The 17,683-nt window shown below is 33.8% G+C and overlaps 2 protein-coding genes and 1 pseudogene across 3 annotated transcripts; 2 read left to right on the top strand and 1 right to left on the bottom strand.

The window, feature by feature from the left end:
* Nucleotides 1-2,110: 2,110 nt before the first annotated feature.
* Nucleotides 2,111-8,319, top strand: LOC110638211 (uncharacterized). 2 transcript variants are annotated; one of them, XM_058150217.1, is made up of 8 exons: nt 2,111-2,368; nt 2,452-2,546; nt 2,657-2,797; nt 5,151-5,249; nt 5,944-6,020; nt 6,183-6,291; nt 6,437-6,765; nt 7,883-8,319. In XM_058150217.1, the coding sequence occupies exons 2-8, from the start codon at nt 2,477-2,479 to the stop codon at nt 7,973-7,975; spliced, it is 918 nt and encodes a 305-aa protein (XP_058006200.1). In that variant the 5' UTR covers nt 2,111-2,368; nt 2,452-2,476; the 3' UTR covers nt 7,976-8,319. The 2 variants fall into 2 exon arrangements, with proteins under 2 accessions (XP_058006200.1, XP_021644377.2); XM_021788685.2 differs by having other exon boundaries at nt 2,111-2,546.
* Nucleotides 8,320-8,566: 247 nt separating this feature from the next.
* LOC110638212 (uncharacterized) lies at nt 8,567-12,986 on the bottom strand (annotated as a pseudogene).
* Nucleotides 12,987-15,240: 2,254 nt separating this feature from the next.
* LOC110638244 (LOB domain-containing protein 37) lies at nt 15,241-17,029 on the top strand. Its single transcript, XM_021788736.2, has 2 exons — nt 15,241-16,119; nt 16,217-17,029. Exons 1-2 carry the CDS (start codon nt 15,936-15,938, stop codon nt 16,765-16,767), a joined length of 735 nt encoding a protein of 244 aa, XP_021644428.2. The 5' UTR covers nt 15,241-15,935; the 3' UTR covers nt 16,768-17,029.
* The last annotated feature ends 654 nt before the right edge of the window (nt 17,030-17,683 follow it).

The following is a 17,683-nucleotide window of genomic DNA, read 5'->3' as shown; positions in this document are numbered from 1 at the left end:
AGGGAACCCACACACTTGGCAAGGAAAGACCAGCCTTCCCCCATTCGACAGGGCAGAAGAAGGCCCCTTAGTGGGACAGAAAGGAGGGGTTGAACCTTAGACAAAAAAATGAAAGAAAAAAAAAAAGAGGGTTAACTTGCTCAAGGAGCACTAACTTCTAAAGGAAAGGAAAAGAAAGATCAATCCTCAAACCCGGTTAAAATTATCAATATTTGAATCCATTTTGAACTTGACTAAAATTTATTTTAAACTATCCAATTTGTCCTGAATCTATGGATGTTAACCAGTTGGGTATTTGTAGGCATAAAACCCGACTGAACACTAATAGGTTGAGTTTAAACATTATATAATCAAGTTTAGGGTATATTCGGTTTTGAAAAATAATATGAATGATGGGTTTGGCTTTTAGAATCTGTTTGCATAATTAATTAATTAAATATAATATATATTTTTAATAACAATATTTATATATATATATTAAATAATTAGAACTTAAATATTTTATAGAATTAATAAAATTTTAAAATATACATTATTAATAAAAAATACTTTTTATGCAGGTTATTAATTAAAATATATAAAATTAAATAGTTTTGGATATTTTTCATGTAATAATAATCATGTTTGGAATATGTTTAAGTATTGAGAATATTAATCAAGTTCGCATAGAGCAATTTTTGCAGGTACTCCACCTATTACCATTCTACCTAAACTTGATTATTACTACGTAATAATACCCGAAACCCATTTAATTTTTTATTATATAATTAATAATCTACATAAAAATTTTCATTAATAATTTAAATTTTAAAATTTTAATAATTTTACAAAAAAATATTTAAATTATATTGATTTAAATATAATAAATAAAATTTTATAAATATTATTATTTTGAATATAAATATAAATATTAAATATTCAATATGCGAAATCTAAACTTTGCACGATATTATTATGTAAATTTAAGAGTTGGATTGAATTAAAAACCCAAAAATACTCCATCCATTCCCATCTATAATTTTGTGGAAATTAAACGCAAGGGATTTTTATTTTTTCATTTTTAACAAATTGGAGCTGCCAAAAAATTATTCTATTAACACTCCAATATTTAAAAAAAAAAAAAAACAAAACACTCCAATATTTTTTTTCTTTTGATAGCTTGGATCCTAACATTCTTCTGAACAACCTTTTTTATATTAAAATAATGGGAAGTAATTAATTGCTTCTCTAATAGTTTAATAACTGAATTAATATCCCTAATTTTTTTTATATATTTATCTTTTAAATCAATAAAAAAGAAAAATAAAAATATTTAATTAAAGGATAATTGTATTTTTTAGTAATGAGCGAAATGTAATTCTCTTGTAAATTGCAATGTATTAATAATACAATTGGGTGATAATGATAAAAGCAAGATTTTTAGACTCATTTCAGTCTGATCAAATATTTAAAATTTAATCGAAATCCAATAGATATATTACTTTTTTTTTTAAAAGAATAGATATATTACTTAAATTAATAATCTTGCATATTAAATTTTTACATGTATTTTATAATTTATCGAAGCCCAACCTTTTCTGTCAGTGGCAGTACAAGTTCGAAGTTCGGCCCACCCAAAATCCAATATGGCCTCATGGTCAAGGGAGCGCTGGCAGTCTATAGAATTAAAAAATTCATTTTCCTTGGATTGTCGTAGTCCAGAGATAGTAGTTTCTAAATTCCAAAATAAGAACTGAAACCTTTGTTGACCATGAGAGCCACATTGATTGGATTTGGACTTGGTATTCAGACGTACTGACTACTCATACGTCCCCGTTTTTCCATTTCACAATAATTCCTAGCCGACAACCGTTTATCGTTGAAATTTTTTTTAATTATATTAATTAAAAATTATAACTTAATTTAAAAAATATAAAATATATTATTTTTAATGGAGCTGAAAAATTTTATAAATTTTTTAATATTATAATTAAAAAAATTTTGAAAAATGCCTTTTTTTTTTTACATGGATAAAATCTTCTAGACGAAGCAAACGGAGTAGATGTGGACTGTTCGGTTAGGGTCCTCTTCTTTTTTCACCAGCATTATCCCACTGGACAAAAGAAAACCAAAAAAAAAAAGATGGCTGTTGAGAGCTGAAGCTCATTGGTCCCCTCCTGCTCACTGCGCACGTGGGACTTCTCGTTGAGACTTGAGACCCAAACCATACGCCGGCCTGTGGGCCTGCTTACGGTGGAGATTCCGTGGTCGAGACGTACTCCACGCATCGGGCCGGGGACACGAGAAAATGGAGACCAACGTAGAAAAACTGCCACACAAAAAGCGGGAAACTTCGAATTAGGAGACTATTGGCTCACGCGCCAGACCGGTGTTCCCTTTTTTTTTTTTAATTCATATTATTTATTACTGGTATATCAACCATATGTATCCCAAAATACTATCCTTTTTTAGGGTTCAAAATTAGCAGCCAGCAGCCATGGAAGAGGTCAGGGCCAGCGCTGCTTGGGTGGCTAGCTGTTCCTCTCACGTTGTCGTCGACTCTGCAGGTGTGGTGATACAGCATTTTAAGTTCTGGTTGTCATAGTGAGGTGCAGTTTGTTTTTTTTGTTTTTTTTTTTTTCATGTAAATGGAATTTGAAATGTGGTGGTGCTGCAGGGATTGAGAGAGCGGTGGAGAATATTCAGGAAATTCCGAGAATAGAGTGGGATTTTGAAGGGATTCATTACTTCGATAACGGACCGCTAACTGTTCAGTATTTGTTTGTTTTGGATACGTTGAATTTTTGCTTCTGGCCTGGTATGTTGCTCCATTTTCTGTTTCTTGTTTCTTATCCCTTAATGCTGGTTTTGTTATTCTGCAGTTTGCCTGAAAAACGCAAGAATTGTTGTTTCATTGGTGTTTATTTTTGCTGGTAGACTCAGGCTTAGGATTACTTCTGTTCAACTTCTCTTGTTTATTAAAGCGGGGAACCTAACATGGAGTATTGGAAGGGGCAAAGCAAATAGTTGAATCATTTCGTTAAGAGCCTTGCTCTATGTTAACATGTTTTTTCTTAGTGCACAGGACAAGTTTTACCCTTCAAATTTCACCCATTTGCTGATTTTATTTTTGGAATGAAGAAATTTTTTCATCTTCTTCCTTTATTTTCTCTTCTTTTTTCTTTTCCCGTCCTGTCTGCTTTACGGTAACATAATGTAAGCACTTGAACCAAGAAAAAAAAAGTGAAGAGTTGGGATGGAAGTTACTTGAGCTGATAGGAAATTGCATAATGAGGGCACTCTATGGACTTAGAAGTTTATCTGACTACAATGCCTGGTTAATGATCTGATTAGATGGGAAACCTCTAGTTCTTTGCTTTGTATGCTTTGTTGTTAGACAACTCGGTGAAGTTTCTCTTGATTCAGCGGTTGTAAGTTAATTGAAATAATCAAATTAATGCAATTTCTGTACCACTGGATTTTTTTTTTTAAATTTCTGCAGTATTTATGTTCCTTTGAGAGTTTTATTTAATTATATTTTTATTTTCCCCTAGCTTTTTAGGGTGTTCTCGGAAAGTCTAAAAACAAAAGAATTCAAATTAAGTGACTTCTATTTCACTAATTCTCATGTTTGGAATGTTTAAAATTAATAGAATTCGATTCTTTTAGTTAAAAATAAGTCGTTTTGAAATAAATGAATTCATGCAAAGAGTGGCATGATTTTGCAAGAATTCAATTCATTTAGTTAAGTATTCTATTTAAAACTTAAAACACCCCTACTTTAAGTCATACTTATTTATTTGTAAATAAGGGGGCAAACTAGAAAAATAGGAACCTTCAATTCATTTGTCAAGTATTCCAAACAATATGATTCAAATGAATTCTATCATTTTAAAATTGGTTCCAAACACCTGAATTTTTTTAAAAATTCATTTGAATTGAACTCTTTTATTAGAATTGAATTGAATTCTAGCACAAGAATCATTTCAAACAAGGCCTTATGGTTCATTTTATTGAGTCTCAAAGCTGTTCTGTAAACACTTGGGATGTGTATTGATGTGAAGTACTATCATTGACGTTATTGTTATGCCTCCTCTTGCTTGCTTGTGTAGTTAAGTTTGTAGTTTTCCCATATCATTTTGCTTAGTGTCTACCTGGCCCTGTTTCTTCCACCTTTGATTGGCACCATTCTTGCTAGGAGGATAAAGCTAGTTCTTTTAAGTTGCTGTCCTTGTTCTCTTGCACTCTTCCTTGCCATGTTCCATCAAAAGCTTTTGTTCAGCATTTCCTATTGCCTTGATTGATGTTGAAGCTTCATGCCGTAAAAATGTAAAACAGTGGTATATTTTTTTTTTCAGTGGACAAAAACAGTGGTATATTTTTAATCCAGCATAAAACCATTACTCTTAATTATTCTGTCTGGAACTCTGAATAAAGAATTTTCATAAGTTACTAGTGGGAGTTTGCATCTGTGAGTTGTGGAGTGTCATCTTATGTTCTTGCAATTAAGATGAGGATTGCTTTAAATTTTCATTTTCTTTTTAAGGTACATCATGTGGCAGATGCTTACATTGGATGATTTGTTGATCCTTTTGTAATTGTTTGCTTGCTTTTGTGAAGGAATGAAAAATATTTTAAGGATGCTTTTGCTGGACCTTTTGGAAGTCATTTTTTTTTAAAATGGGACCTGAAAGCACTCCATTTGTGCTTGTGTATATACCTCAAACCCATTGTGTTCTTCACTTGTTTGTCTTGGAATTTTAGGCTGATCTAACTTCTCATTTTTTTCAAAATGAAGCATAGAGAGAAAGAGAGTGACAAATGCAGGTTATGCATTTCCTAGGTTAGAATATGTTATGCATTGATGACGTTGCGGAAACGCTTTATGAGGCTTAATTATACTTTTTAATCAAGCGAAGAAAGGATTGAAATGAGGCATCCAGCAATCACAAAATTTCCATTTTTTACTTATTTAATTGCCATCTTCAACTTGTAATTGTAAAACCGTTTAACTAGTTTATAATTTTAATGGATAAGTCAACTCATTTGAATATCACATGGAACCCCTTAGATGGATTTTCTGCATTCAGCTATTTAACACTATTTTTATGTAGTTCACTAATGTTTTCTTTTTTGCCTCTTTTGGATAATGTGCTGCTTGTTGTTTATAGATAAGGATTTAAGCTATGATCATTTGGCATCAGGCCTAAAGGCAGCTTTGGAAAATGACAAATCTGTGTTTGATGCTGATCGTCTGCAGAAGTTCACAGGTATTGCAACCTTTAGCTGAATTTTGTATCTTTATACATCAATACAGGAAGGCGTGATTGCACACAAGCGCACCCCATGAATTCTTTTTGGAATTAGAAGGCGTCTGGATCAAAAAATATAAGTAGAGTTTGGAATAGAAAAATAAAATTGGTTGGAAACATTAAACAATTGTTGACAAAATGAGTTTGCTTTAGTTAGTTTTCCTTACAGCCTCTAGTAAAAGGGAAGTTCTCTGGCAGCTGTAGCTGATCAATTGTCTACCTGTAGGAACAGTAAATATCAGCATAAGCAATTGTGTAGCTACTGCCAGAGGAAGTAAATGGTGAATGTAAATTGAAGATGTTTAACACTGAATATAAATCTTGTGTTTCTCTCACATTAAATGGAAATTAGAAATTTAGTAGAGACACAAGCTCTATGCATAAACTAGGATTTGATTTATGTTCATCTACATGAATTACACTTTCAAATGAGCACTTTTGTACCTTCATAATGTGGTCATTTCAAAATTTTATTTCTAGATGAAGAGATTCATGTTTAAGACGTTGTTAGTCTCCTCTCCTCTCCTTCGCATAAGTTGATTAATTTCTTATTCCTTTGAAAATGAATACTCCTTTTTGCATATGTAGTCAGTAAGCTTCTCTCTCTCTCTCTCTCTCTCCATATAGTGATGAGATTAATGCTTGTTGTCAGGTCCTCAATTACGTGATTTGTTAAAATGGCCCAGGCCACTTCCTTTGGAGGATGAGCGGATTCGTTTACTCCATGAGGTTTATAAAGTTCTAATTGATATTATTTTTATTATTGTGAGACTTGAAATTCTTGATGTTTGAGTTCTTCATATGTATGGAGCTAATTCCGATGACATGCAATTTCTTAGCCTCATAATAAAACAAAATTAGTTGCTTGATATCTGTAAATTCATAATTTAGGTTGGTTTTGAGCTGAAAAGAAGTTTTGGAGGTAAAGCATCCAATCTTGTGGAGACCTGTGGGAAATCAGCTGCAAAGCTTGTTGCTACTGTAACCAGTCTCTTTCCTGGTATTTTTTTTTTCTCTTTTGGCTCTTCATTGTGAATTTTTATTTCCTTACAAGTGGCCATATAATAATATGATTGTATAGGATGATGTAGCATTTGTTTGCAAGAATAGTGAAATATTGCTTCCACCTGATTCAAATGCTTTAGGCTTTCGAGATCACTCAGTATACAAGGGCCACCAAGTATTCTTGTATAAAAGAGCTCAGATATTTGCAGCTGATCTATTTGGTGCATTCAAGGGCCGAGGATATGGAGAATTCACGGACATTGGCTCAATTACTATATTTGCGGACTATATTGTTCCTGCTGTGCTTCAGCAACTTGGTGTGCTAAAATATAGTTCAACCCTTGTCAGAATGATCGAGTCTGATAATGAAATACTTTCAGGCAGTGAGGAGGAAGTTGAATTACGAGCATGCTCCATATATGCTGTGGAGAAAATGAGGGACTTGCTTCGTGTAAAATCAGGAAAGCAGGTATAGTTAAATTATCTCCTTTTACACACATTTATTTATTTATTATATTACATATCAGTGTCAAGCAATTATCAATCTTATTTCATTTTAATTTCTCTTCATTACTGAAAGTTAGAAACTTCATTGTATTGTTAAAGAAGCATGTGCTTCATACACTGTCTTTGTGGAAATGCTTATGTACCTAAAATTATAATTTCTCCAAATGTTTTTCACTTTTATCTGGTAATTTTTTATGGTATTAAACTCCTAGTAATCACTTAGACTATTTTGTCATGATAATTCTCTCTTTAGCAAATATCTATATTTGCTGCTAATGAAGAGTGGGTTGCAACAACCATCTGTTGCTATTGAGAAACAAAATCTCTTTTATAGACAAGTAATGGGGATTTTGATTATTATTTTTATTTTTACTTTTTGGTATATTTGCGGGCATTTATAAGTAATCCAGATGCAACTCATAATTGTATGTCTGGGTCTTCAAATATTTAGTATGAATTTCTTTGATTGTGTGAACCTTAGCCTATATCAGTAGCGTCTCATAAGAAGTCCCTGATTAAATTGATCTTTCATATACCAGCAATGTGCTTTGGTACACGCATCCAGAAAATTCATTGCGTGCATTTGAAGGCATAATGATTGATTTTGGCAGATAAAATCGCACTGAGACACATCCAGTGGACTTGTTAATTGCTCTAGATGATTATCTAATTCCGCAATGTATCATGTTGTCTCACTGTAATTGAATTTGCTGCAGTATGGACTGCAGTTCATGACTAAAAGATCTTTTAATATTCATCATTTCCCTGATGCTTGATGATGCCATGTTGGGTTGCAGTGGAGTATTTACCTGCTATGCCAGATTCTCATAAAGTTGAACGAAATTCATAGAATTAGATGTTTAATGTATAAAAATGCTTCAAAGATCAAAAGTCTTTATTGATGGTTGCTACCAGTAGAAGAGTTTCCCTTTCCTATCTCCGCTAATTGTCCTGCAGAGACAGCCCATCTAACTTTGTCATGTTTTATCATTAACTTAAAAGCATGAGCCTTTATCTTCTTCTATTGTTTCTCCACATCTCTTCTTTCATTATTCTAATTTGGTTACTTGTTTACTCAGGTGCTGAGTATTGAATTGGACCTTTGGCTCTGGGCTTTTGGCGTGCGGTGCCCATCTCTTCGACACCATCGGACACTCTCAATATATTATTGAGTTGACAATATTCTGAAGTAGCCTTTTCTAATGAAAAAAATTTTGCCTTCACAGTTTAAAGGTAGTTTCGTCAGACAAATAGGACGACTAATGTATGACATCCTTTTGTTTTCAATCTCTTGCTGAATAGCCAGAGGTGTTTTTGGATACTTGCTGTACTTTTAACCTACTCCACCTTTGAGTGATATATTTGAATGAGAAAAAAAAAAAAAAAGAAAGATAAGAATGTTTTCACTATTGTAAAATTCATCGCCCAGGAGAGAACTGTCTTGAGTGGACATTAATCTCATTGCTGTTTGTATACATGTGAAATTTATTGGTTCTGCAACTTTGACTGTGTTTCACTATTTCACTATTTCATGTGCTTTATTAAACCAAATTTCTAGAGGAGATATTTTCTGTTTACGACTCTTCCTCTATCGTTAATGCCACAAAAAAGGTTACTTGCTAAAAGGCAAACCTTGGAATTGCTGAATTACCGGGTAATTATTTTCTGCATGAATCAGAAGCTTGTATCCTGTCTTAAATTATGTTGGGAAGTGTTCAAGTTCTGTTTTCTGTTGTCCATTAACTTTGCAATGAACTCGAGTGTTGTGTCTTCAGGAATGTGAAAATTGCTCTAAATATCACCTTAAGCATAATTATGCCCAGGCACGATGTGGGTTCGGCATTGTTCATTGACATGTTTTGGTGGCATAACCTGTAGTTAAATGGCTAGACAAAAACGCTTGGAAGGTACAAGCATTTTTATGTCATGTGATTGAATCTTTAGATATATGAAATGTGGCGTGGAAGATTTAGCCTGAATCATCTGCTGCTTCAACCAAGTTGTAGTCATGACATGGCGCTGGGGTTCTTTGTGATGGGCAAGTTTCCATCATAAGTGCATTTTAGGACATCTGGTTTCCTCATTACACGGGGTCCACCAGGCACCTTGCTGGGTTTGGGACGAATGTCCTGCAAATAATCCAACTATCTCAGAACCCAAAAGAAAGAATTAAAAAAGAGTCAATAGTTTATATGAACTAATAGCAATCTGAATCAGTGGTTAGCTTTATCCAAAGGGCAGTGTGTAACTGTTCAATTTCTGAAGGTAGGATGGAACTTAAATTACCTGGTCAAAGATTGCTGTTGGAATTGCCAGGGTTGCAACAGCATTAGGAGAATCAACTATTCCAGAAATCCTTCCTTCACATGGGCAGCAAGATAGCGGAAGATACATCTGAAAGTCAGCATTATTTATACATATATATCCTCTTACTAGTAGTGATGCATAAGTTTGTGAGAAATTTGGGAGAAATATGTCAAGTTGGGAGGTGTTAACTATTCCTTGGAGTAACCAAATTTAGAGAGGTAATCAATGGCATTTAGCACTGCAAGCCTGTAAGCAATGGTTGGATCAAGGTAATGTTGCCTTCCACCCTTGTCAACACTGATTCCCTCAAATACCAACCACTCTGAGAATCGTGGCTCCACTGGCCCTATGTTGAAGATTGGGTTCACGTGAAAAGGAGTCGGACCCATTGGTGTAAGGTACTCCATTCTACCCCTTATAATTTCACACCTGATGGCACAATAACAAGTGTCAAATCTTGGGAAATTTACTATTCTGAGATGATTTTCAATATTCTTTCCAAAATCTGGGTGCAACAATAATATATACTTATAGAAAATGTTAGGATATGGAAAATGAATATCTACTTGAGCTCTAGAAAACCAGTCATCTCGATTGCCCCGCAGAATGAGACTTCACCATCACCTTGAGAGAAGTGCATGTCACCAATTTGCTTCTTCTACAAATATTGGAAGCTATATTTTTGAACCTCTACTGAGATTTTTTTATGTCACAATTTCCTCCATTCTCCCTTCCTGCGATAGTTCTTGCTGCCTCCTTGGCAATCTTTTCCCACTCAGGAGTGCCCTTCTGGATCTGCAAACGCTGTTAGAATTAGCAGATTTCCTGCAGCTAGAAGTTAGTATAGTTTCAATGCTAGTAGCCAACACCTACTACCAGAATTGTTGTAGGCACAATTTGCACTTGCAATGTTGGCATAAACAATACTCAGGTAAGTTGGCGCTACTATCTGCATCTATCACTGTTTTTTAGTGACTAAAATTTTGGATATTTAATCTGCATTAAGTCGGAGGCTAAAGCAACTTTCTCAAAATCCTCATTTATTTTAATTTCATACCTTTCCAAGATGGCATCCTTTTGTTGATGTAAATTTGCTAGTGGTTTAGACTGCAAAACGTGGCATAGTTTGAAAGACTTCAGCGGTTTAGCCCATTTTCTTCAATATCTCCTTCCCTTTCATTCCATATATGGAGGAGTTCCATTGATGGTGTAGTTCCAACTATTCCAGGGAGAGTCAAAACTGGAAATTTTACCCCTGATATGCATACGGAATCATGTAATTACTGCATATAGTAGACTACTCTTTTGTTCAATCTTATGGGCATGATTGTAGATTTGCTTCTATAATATGGAATATCTGGTAGGGAAAGGGAAAGGTAATACAATTCTTTTACCTGGTATGTGAGGAGAATAGGCATATATTCCTTCACAATACCAAATAGCTTTGGTTGCACTAGGGAAATGGTCAGTGAGATAACATCCTCCATTTTCTCTGTCAAATGTTGCTGTGAAATCCCATTCATCTCCAGGAAGAGGACCCAAGTTGCAAATTTCAACCTTAAGGAGATCACCTGGCTTGGCTGGAATTCCTTCCTTCTCCATAACTCTGATCAGTCCGCTCAGATAATGAACCTGGAGGAATCTCCAAGCATACCATACTTAACAGTCACCCAAATGGATCTTACTTGATATTGCAATTGCTTTGCTTAGTCTCAATATGCAAGTTCTTGTGATCTAGTTAAACATTCTCTTTCTGCCTAAAGTGACTAAAAGTTTGGCAGGGTTGACTTTATATATTTCATCTAGATTTTAGAACTAGTTCATTGAGCAATATTCATACTTACAGCTGAGAGGTCTACAGTTTTTACATCTACAGCAGAATCATCATCTTCAATACTACCTCCAGTCCGATCTACCATCTCTACCCTGGAAAATTCACCATCTTTAACCTCTGCAACTGGTGGAATCTCAGGGTGCCAAGGGTTGTGAAGAGGTAGTGTTTGCTCCCATGGTTTCTTCTTCAAATCTATAGGCACTACCAGTCTTGGGGTTGAAGGAGGCATAAGTGAACTAGCTAGCGGAAATGCAGAGAGTTTTCTCTTTTTTTTTTCTTAAAATCTCTAGGTAAATGGAGTGGTATCCATTAGTCTAGTGGAATTAGTAATGGCAGCTTTTCCTATGATTCCCTGAATTTCCATTCAGTAGATGACACGTCATATTTCAAGGTCTTATAATTAATGAAGATGATTAACCTATTTCTGTCAATTTTTTTTTTAAAAAAAAAAAACATAGCTAAATATTCTAAATTTTTTTCTCCTGGCATCCAAAAAATCCATTGAACTCCCACCCAGCAAATTTGTAGACAGAAACCAAACCCACCGCCTATGCTTTGATACAGCCTATAAACTATAGGTTATGTGCGGCAGATTAAGCGGAAACGGAAGGCTGGAACACAGAAAGACTGCAAAAAATAAGGTATTATAACTTACAATAGAAGTATCAGCATGCTTGATGACCTCTGCAGAGTTTTCTTGTAATTCCACCCCCACTAAAGTCCATCTCAATCCTACAAACCTCTGTGGCCCTGATCTCTGCGACCGGCGGCATGTCCAGGTGCCACCTGTTGTGAAGGGGGAGTTTCTGCTCCCATGGCTTCTTCTTCACATCTATAGGAAATACTAGTCTTGCATCAAATTGAGCCATAAAGTTGCAGCCAAAGTCTCAATCTTGAAGTGCAAAGAAATTAGGTATGTGAACAAGTATCCTAAGAGTTGCTGAAGTGTTACTGGTTGCAACCTTCATTTTTCAGTTTGTAGTAAGCATTCACAGCCATGAATGGCACCATAGAATTTTTTTTTTCTTCTCTTGGTTGATGGACCACTTGATAAAAGTTGATTTGATGTATTTGATAGATATTCTCGGATGTTTACAAGAGGAAAACAACAGGAACTGAAGGGGGTGATAAACTAATAATTACAGTAATACTAAATTTGTGTGCTTGTAAATCCTATAGGCTACACTTTTCTTGAAGAAAAGACAGTGAAAAGCTTATGCTTAGCTGATAACAAAAGTTAGCCACTCATTAGGGAATAATACCTGTACTTGTTCTTGGTGGTGAAACTTTTGATCTTATCTCCAAAGATAAAAAATTTTCCTAGTGCGTCTTGATTTGATTCAACATGGTACTATTTTTCTTGATGTAATCGTCCTGGAATCCTATGATAAATCTTTTGTACTAAAGATTCCTCTCTGATTAATTAAAACTTAGTGTGTATTTTCACCAAGCATCTGGACTGCTGCTAAGAAACACCATCATTCTGGGGTGAAGATAAGCCTTTAATCTAATCCAAATTGCCTTCTTAGATGACCCCACAAATCGGAATATCAGAGACTTTGCCTATATTTCATGATGATTTGAGGTTTTGTTTGTTCTCGTAGAGAAAACTTTACCTTATCTAGCTTTTTTACTTAATATATGGTCCCCAGCTGCTGCTGTTCATAACAGGGATTCTACTGCAATCTCTCCGTTGCTGCTAAAATGATTGGATCATTTGGTCCCATCCTCCATTCTTATGAACATATCAACTTGAATGCCTTATCTTGTCAACTAGCTATATATATATTATTGCAGGCTCTTCATCAGTAGCTTCACTGAAATTATGAAATGTATCAATATCTCTCTTTCCCTTAAATATCTTGTTTCAAGCATAATTGCACTCATGAAGGGGTGGACCACTGGTGCATTAGATTTAAGCACTACATTAATGACAATTTTCTTATGAGGTATCTTATCCTTTTATATCAGCTAGCACTGTTTAATGGAATTATCCTCTTGTAATACACACCTAGTTGTGCACAAGATTAGTGGTCCAGGCCTTGACAATTATCTCCCATTTTAAGAAATTTTCAAGTAATAAAATAGAAAAAAAAATATATAATCTACTAAATTAGATCATCATTTAGTGGTCTATCTCATCTGAATTATTCAATGAACCATTCTTTAATGAGAGGTAGAATTAATTTCATTTGATGGTGATAAACTCAACTTAACTCAACTAAGCCTTTATCCCAAAAATTTGGGGTCGGTTATATGGATTCGCTTTTTCCACTCTGAATGATTTTGTGTTAAATCCTCAGGAATGAGAAATGTGTAATGCTTCTAAGTCACGTTGTACTAATTAATTTCATTTGATGATAATATTAATTAAAATTTAACATATAGTTAGAGTGAGATTTTTTTTAAATTTTTTATTATTCTTATTTGAAATGGCAAACAAGATTTGGAGGAATTCAAATACGGAAATCGCATCTTTAGATTTGCAATGACCTCACATGTCACATCTTGTTAATAAGAAAAAGAAAAAGAGCCACAAGACTGAACAGTTCTATTCTTACAATGAATCAATCTCTTTGTATGTGGTGCAGAGATTAACGCCTTTTCATTGTCTCTTCCCCCATTGGGGTTGAAGTCAAAAATTTCCCCATTAATATATCCATCACCTCTATCTCTCCCACCTCAATGTGCTATTACTCTAACAGCATCCACCAACTCTAGAGAATGTATATTATTTTTTTTTCATTTAAGGAATTTCATAATAAAATAATAACATAATTACTAAAATAATAATATACTATTTTCACAATGTGAATTTATGATCTTGATATTTCTTTTTTTTTTTTTAAATAGATTTATTTTAATTTGAATGTACACTTTTTACCCAAATGGGTTGAATTATTGGAAAAAAAGGATTGAATCTCCATATCATAAGGTTCAGCAAAAGGTTTTGGGATTGGGAAGAAAGTTCATGGGATAAGTAGAAATAGAATAATAAGGAGGGAAAAATGGGCAAATGGGGAAAGAAGGTTTGATGATTGTAAGGATAAGGACGCCACGTTCGCGAAGAACACGTCATTTTCATTGGTCTGCTTGGCCCATTCTTCATTCATGGTCAGTTTATTGTTAAATGTATCAGGGGCCGCTAAACATTAATATTATCTTTCTCATAAAGAAGTATGTCTTCTTTATAATATAAATAATAAATTTTATATATTTAATAATATTTTCATTCTCCATTTTTTTCTCTCTTAATATTTTATTTTACTAAGTGTGGATTTGATAATTAGGGGCAAATGTTATTTTTTTTAATAATTTTTTTTAAACCCATTAAAAAATAATTAAAATTTTTTTATTTTAATATTTTTAATATTAAAATTTATTAAATTTAATTTTAAATATTTTTTAATTAATATATTTAATAAAATATTTTTTTAATAGAACTTTAACAGTAATACTATCTAGATTTTAAGATTCTCTCTTCATACAAGTGAGTAGTCTTAACTTAATTTTTACGTATTAAATTGACAAAGAATAAACTAGAGAGTTATTTTTTTCCTTTTTCTTAATTTTTACTAAAATTAATAAGGTTTCTTAATGAATTCCCACACCTCATATAGGAAAGCGATTAAAGAAGATGAGCACATATACCAGTATTGGAATGTATTATTAGAAAAAATTTTATTTAAATTCAATTTATTATGAATTAAAAATATAAATATATGAGATTGTTTAATATATTATATATTTTGTATTTTGATTCATAATGATAAGTCTAAATAAGAAAATACATATCATTATTATTATTATTATTATTATTATTATTATTATTTTCACTTCATCATAATCTTTTCATCTTTTTTAATATATACCACATTTTACCTGTTATATGTGTGTCTGTGTAGAGCCCTCTCTTCTTATCAGATGAAATGGGTCCAGAATCCTTGATTGGCAAATGGGATGTACTGTACACATATGAGGATTTAGGATGTATTATGAGCATATTCACAAAAATTTTTTAAAATCATAAAAAAATCTTATTTTATAAAACTTTACTTTACTATAATCTCTCTTAAACAGAGTGTAAAAGTATACATATATACGATTCTGAAACAAGAAAATGAGGTTGAATTGAATGACTGATCGAAGTTAAAAGGGAATGAAAATAATTTATTGACGAGAGAGAAGAAATTATGCAATGGAAAAACTAGCACCGCTAACAATGGATGTGTTTCCTAATCTCGCACCAATCCTTCAACCAATGATTAGCCACTAAAAATACCACGTCTTTTCTCTCCACTACCAATATCATAACCCCACTACAACAAATCGAATATTTTCCCATTTCTCCATACATGTGCATGCCATGACCACCATTCCATTTTTCTTTTTTCCAAATACCCACAGTTTCCCTCTCCCTAAGCCAGTCTTTCAGTATAGTCACCACCTTGCTTTTATTCTCTATGGAGAATAATAGAAAATTTGAAATTAGCTAATAAAATAAAAATAAAAAGGGAATGCCCCAATCGGTCAAGATATCCACTCCACCACCACAAATCACAAAGCTTTCTTTCCCTTTTTTTTTTTTATAAAGAAAATGAAGAATCCAACGGTGGAGGGACAACCATCCGCGGAGACACGGAGCCGCTCGCGCCCAACTCTTTGGAATCTGACCCTTTCTTTTCCTTACTACTGCCCTCCGCTAGTTAAATACAGTCACCCACCCACTAGCCCACTACTCAACCAACTCAACCCTAGTTAACTGCATAACACAACCCATGCTTCAATTTCTGCTTCCTCTTTATATATATATACCACCTTCCCCTCTTCCTTGCAAGCTTAATTTCTCTTCTCTATCTTCCTACGTCTCTTGTCTTTGCTTATCCGCTATCTTTTCTAGCTCCTGTTCCCTGTGAATTCTTCAAGGTAACCATTTTGGGTCTGGGTTGGGTTTTGTGTTCGTGTTCATGTGAGTGTTGAGGTAGAAAACAATGAGTTGCAACGGGTGCAGAGTCTTACGCAAAGGGTGCAGCGAAACCTGCATTCTACGCCCGTGTTTACAGTGGATCGATACCCCTGAAGCTCAAGGCCACGCCACCGTCTTCGTCGCTAAGTTCTTCGGCCGAGCTGGCCTCATGTCTTTCATTTCAGCAGTCCCCGAAAGCCAGCGTCCTGGTTTGTATCTACTGGACTCTATTACTGCGTACCCCTTTTTCTGCTTCTGATATATATGAATAGATCTTGTTTTGATATTGGTTTCTTGGTTTTTCAGCTTTGTTTCAATCGTTATTATTTGAAGCCTGCGGTAGAACCGTGAATCCTGTAAACGGTGCTGTAGGGCTGTTGGGGACCGGAAACTGGCACGTTTGCCAAGCTGCTGTAGAAACTGTTCTACGCGGCGGCACGCTGCGGCCGTTGCCTCAGCTTCTCGCAGCTGGAGGATCTTCGTTCCCAGCTTCCGACGAAGCGTCTGAAGCAGAAGTGGCCTGTACGGACATGTGGAAACTCCAGGATCCAAATCCGAACCCCCATTCCCGATTCTCCAATTCAAGATCCAAAGGTTCACCAAAACGGAAACGAACCGACGAAATTAAGCAGCAACAACTGCAGCTACAGTTTCCACGGAGGGTTCTGGATCTTCAGCTGACACCGATCTTTTCCCCAAAGACAGCCCTACGTAAACCGGAAATACGGCGCCCGGAGACTCCGTCGATGAATTCAGAGGAGTCAGTGACGACGACGACAACAACGTGCCTGGAGAGCGGGCTGGGATATCAATACGGGAATGGAGGAGAGAAAAAGCTCCTGAATCTATTTGTCTAGGAAGATAAAAAGTAGTGCTTTGCTTAATTTTGTGAATCTGACATCCCCGTCATGGGAGTTAGTCCTTTTTGATAATTTTTGGTTAGTTTTCCCCCGGAATTGGATTATTCTCCGGCGAGTTTTTGTACATCACCGGTAGAAGATTTCTCTTGTGAGTGGCCAAGGGAACAAATGAATTTGCCAGTGATTGTCCTGCTAAATTTCTGTTGTGATGACTGTATGAAATGAATAATAAAACAAATTACTTTCTTTTTTATTTAAATTATTTTATTAAATTCATTTTTTCTTATTTAAAATTTTACAAAATCAAATTTATTTTTTTTTCAATTTTAAAAAATTCATTTCCACTAAATAAAATAAAAATAAAAATTTAAAATTTTACTAAATTATTTTTTTTATCAAAGGGTATACTTTTTTTTTATATCAACTGCATTAAATTAAAAGCATTGTCAAGAAACTTAGATCATATCAGCAATAACTTTTAAGATAATATTTAATATTTTAATTATTTTTTTTATTTATACTATTTAGTAATATTATTCGATTACATAATATTTATAATAATATTTAAAAATTGAGAGAGTATTTTGATCAGAGTTAATAAGATAATATCATTTAATAGTTAATAAAATAATTAATAACTATTAAAACATGGATAATTATTAAAATAATAAATAATTATTAAAATAATTAATATTATTTAACAAGCCTTAATCTAAACCTTATCCATTTTGACAGAAAATTTATGTTTTCAATTCTTGAAAAAGTGAAAAAATTCACACTTTTTTTTATTATTTTAATTTAAAATTTCATAATTTTACGTACAATTTTAATATTAATATCCACATTTCAATGTGCTTAAGTGTGAAAACAATATAAAAAAATGAAAATTGCATAAAAAAACACCAAGATAAGC

Source organism: Hevea brasiliensis, chromosome 7, assembly GCF_030052815.1.
Source record: "Hevea brasiliensis isolate MT/VB/25A 57/8 chromosome 7, ASM3005281v1, whole genome shotgun sequence".
In the NCBI taxonomy this organism is placed as follows: domain Eukaryota; kingdom Viridiplantae; phylum Streptophyta; class Magnoliopsida; order Malpighiales; family Euphorbiaceae; genus Hevea; species Hevea brasiliensis.
Note: the sequence above shows the minus strand (reverse complement) of the source record. Positions and strands in the feature narration are given on the sequence as shown.

Excerpts from the sequence above, each read along its gene's own strand:
- LOC110638211 (XM_058150217.1), top strand. The coding sequence starts at position 2,477 with ATGGAAGAGGTCAGGGCCAGCGCTGCTTGGGTGGCTAGCTGTTCCTCT. Across the intron at positions 5,250-5,943 it reads TCGTCTGCAGAAGTTCACAG|GTCCTCAATTACGTGATTTG; the intron begins GTATTGCAACCT and ends GCTTGTTGTCAG. Across the intron at positions 6,292-6,436 it reads TGTAACCAGTCTCTTTCCTG|GCTTTCGAGATCACTCAGTA; the intron begins GTATTTTTTTTT and ends CAAATGCTTTAG.
- LOC110638244 (XM_021788736.2), top strand. The coding sequence starts at position 15,936 with ATGAGTTGCAACGGGTGCAGAGTCTTACGCAAAGGGTGCAGCGAAACC. Across the intron at positions 16,120-16,216 it reads CCCCGAAAGCCAGCGTCCTG|CTTTGTTTCAATCGTTATTA; the intron begins GTTTGTATCTAC and ends TTGGTTTTTCAG.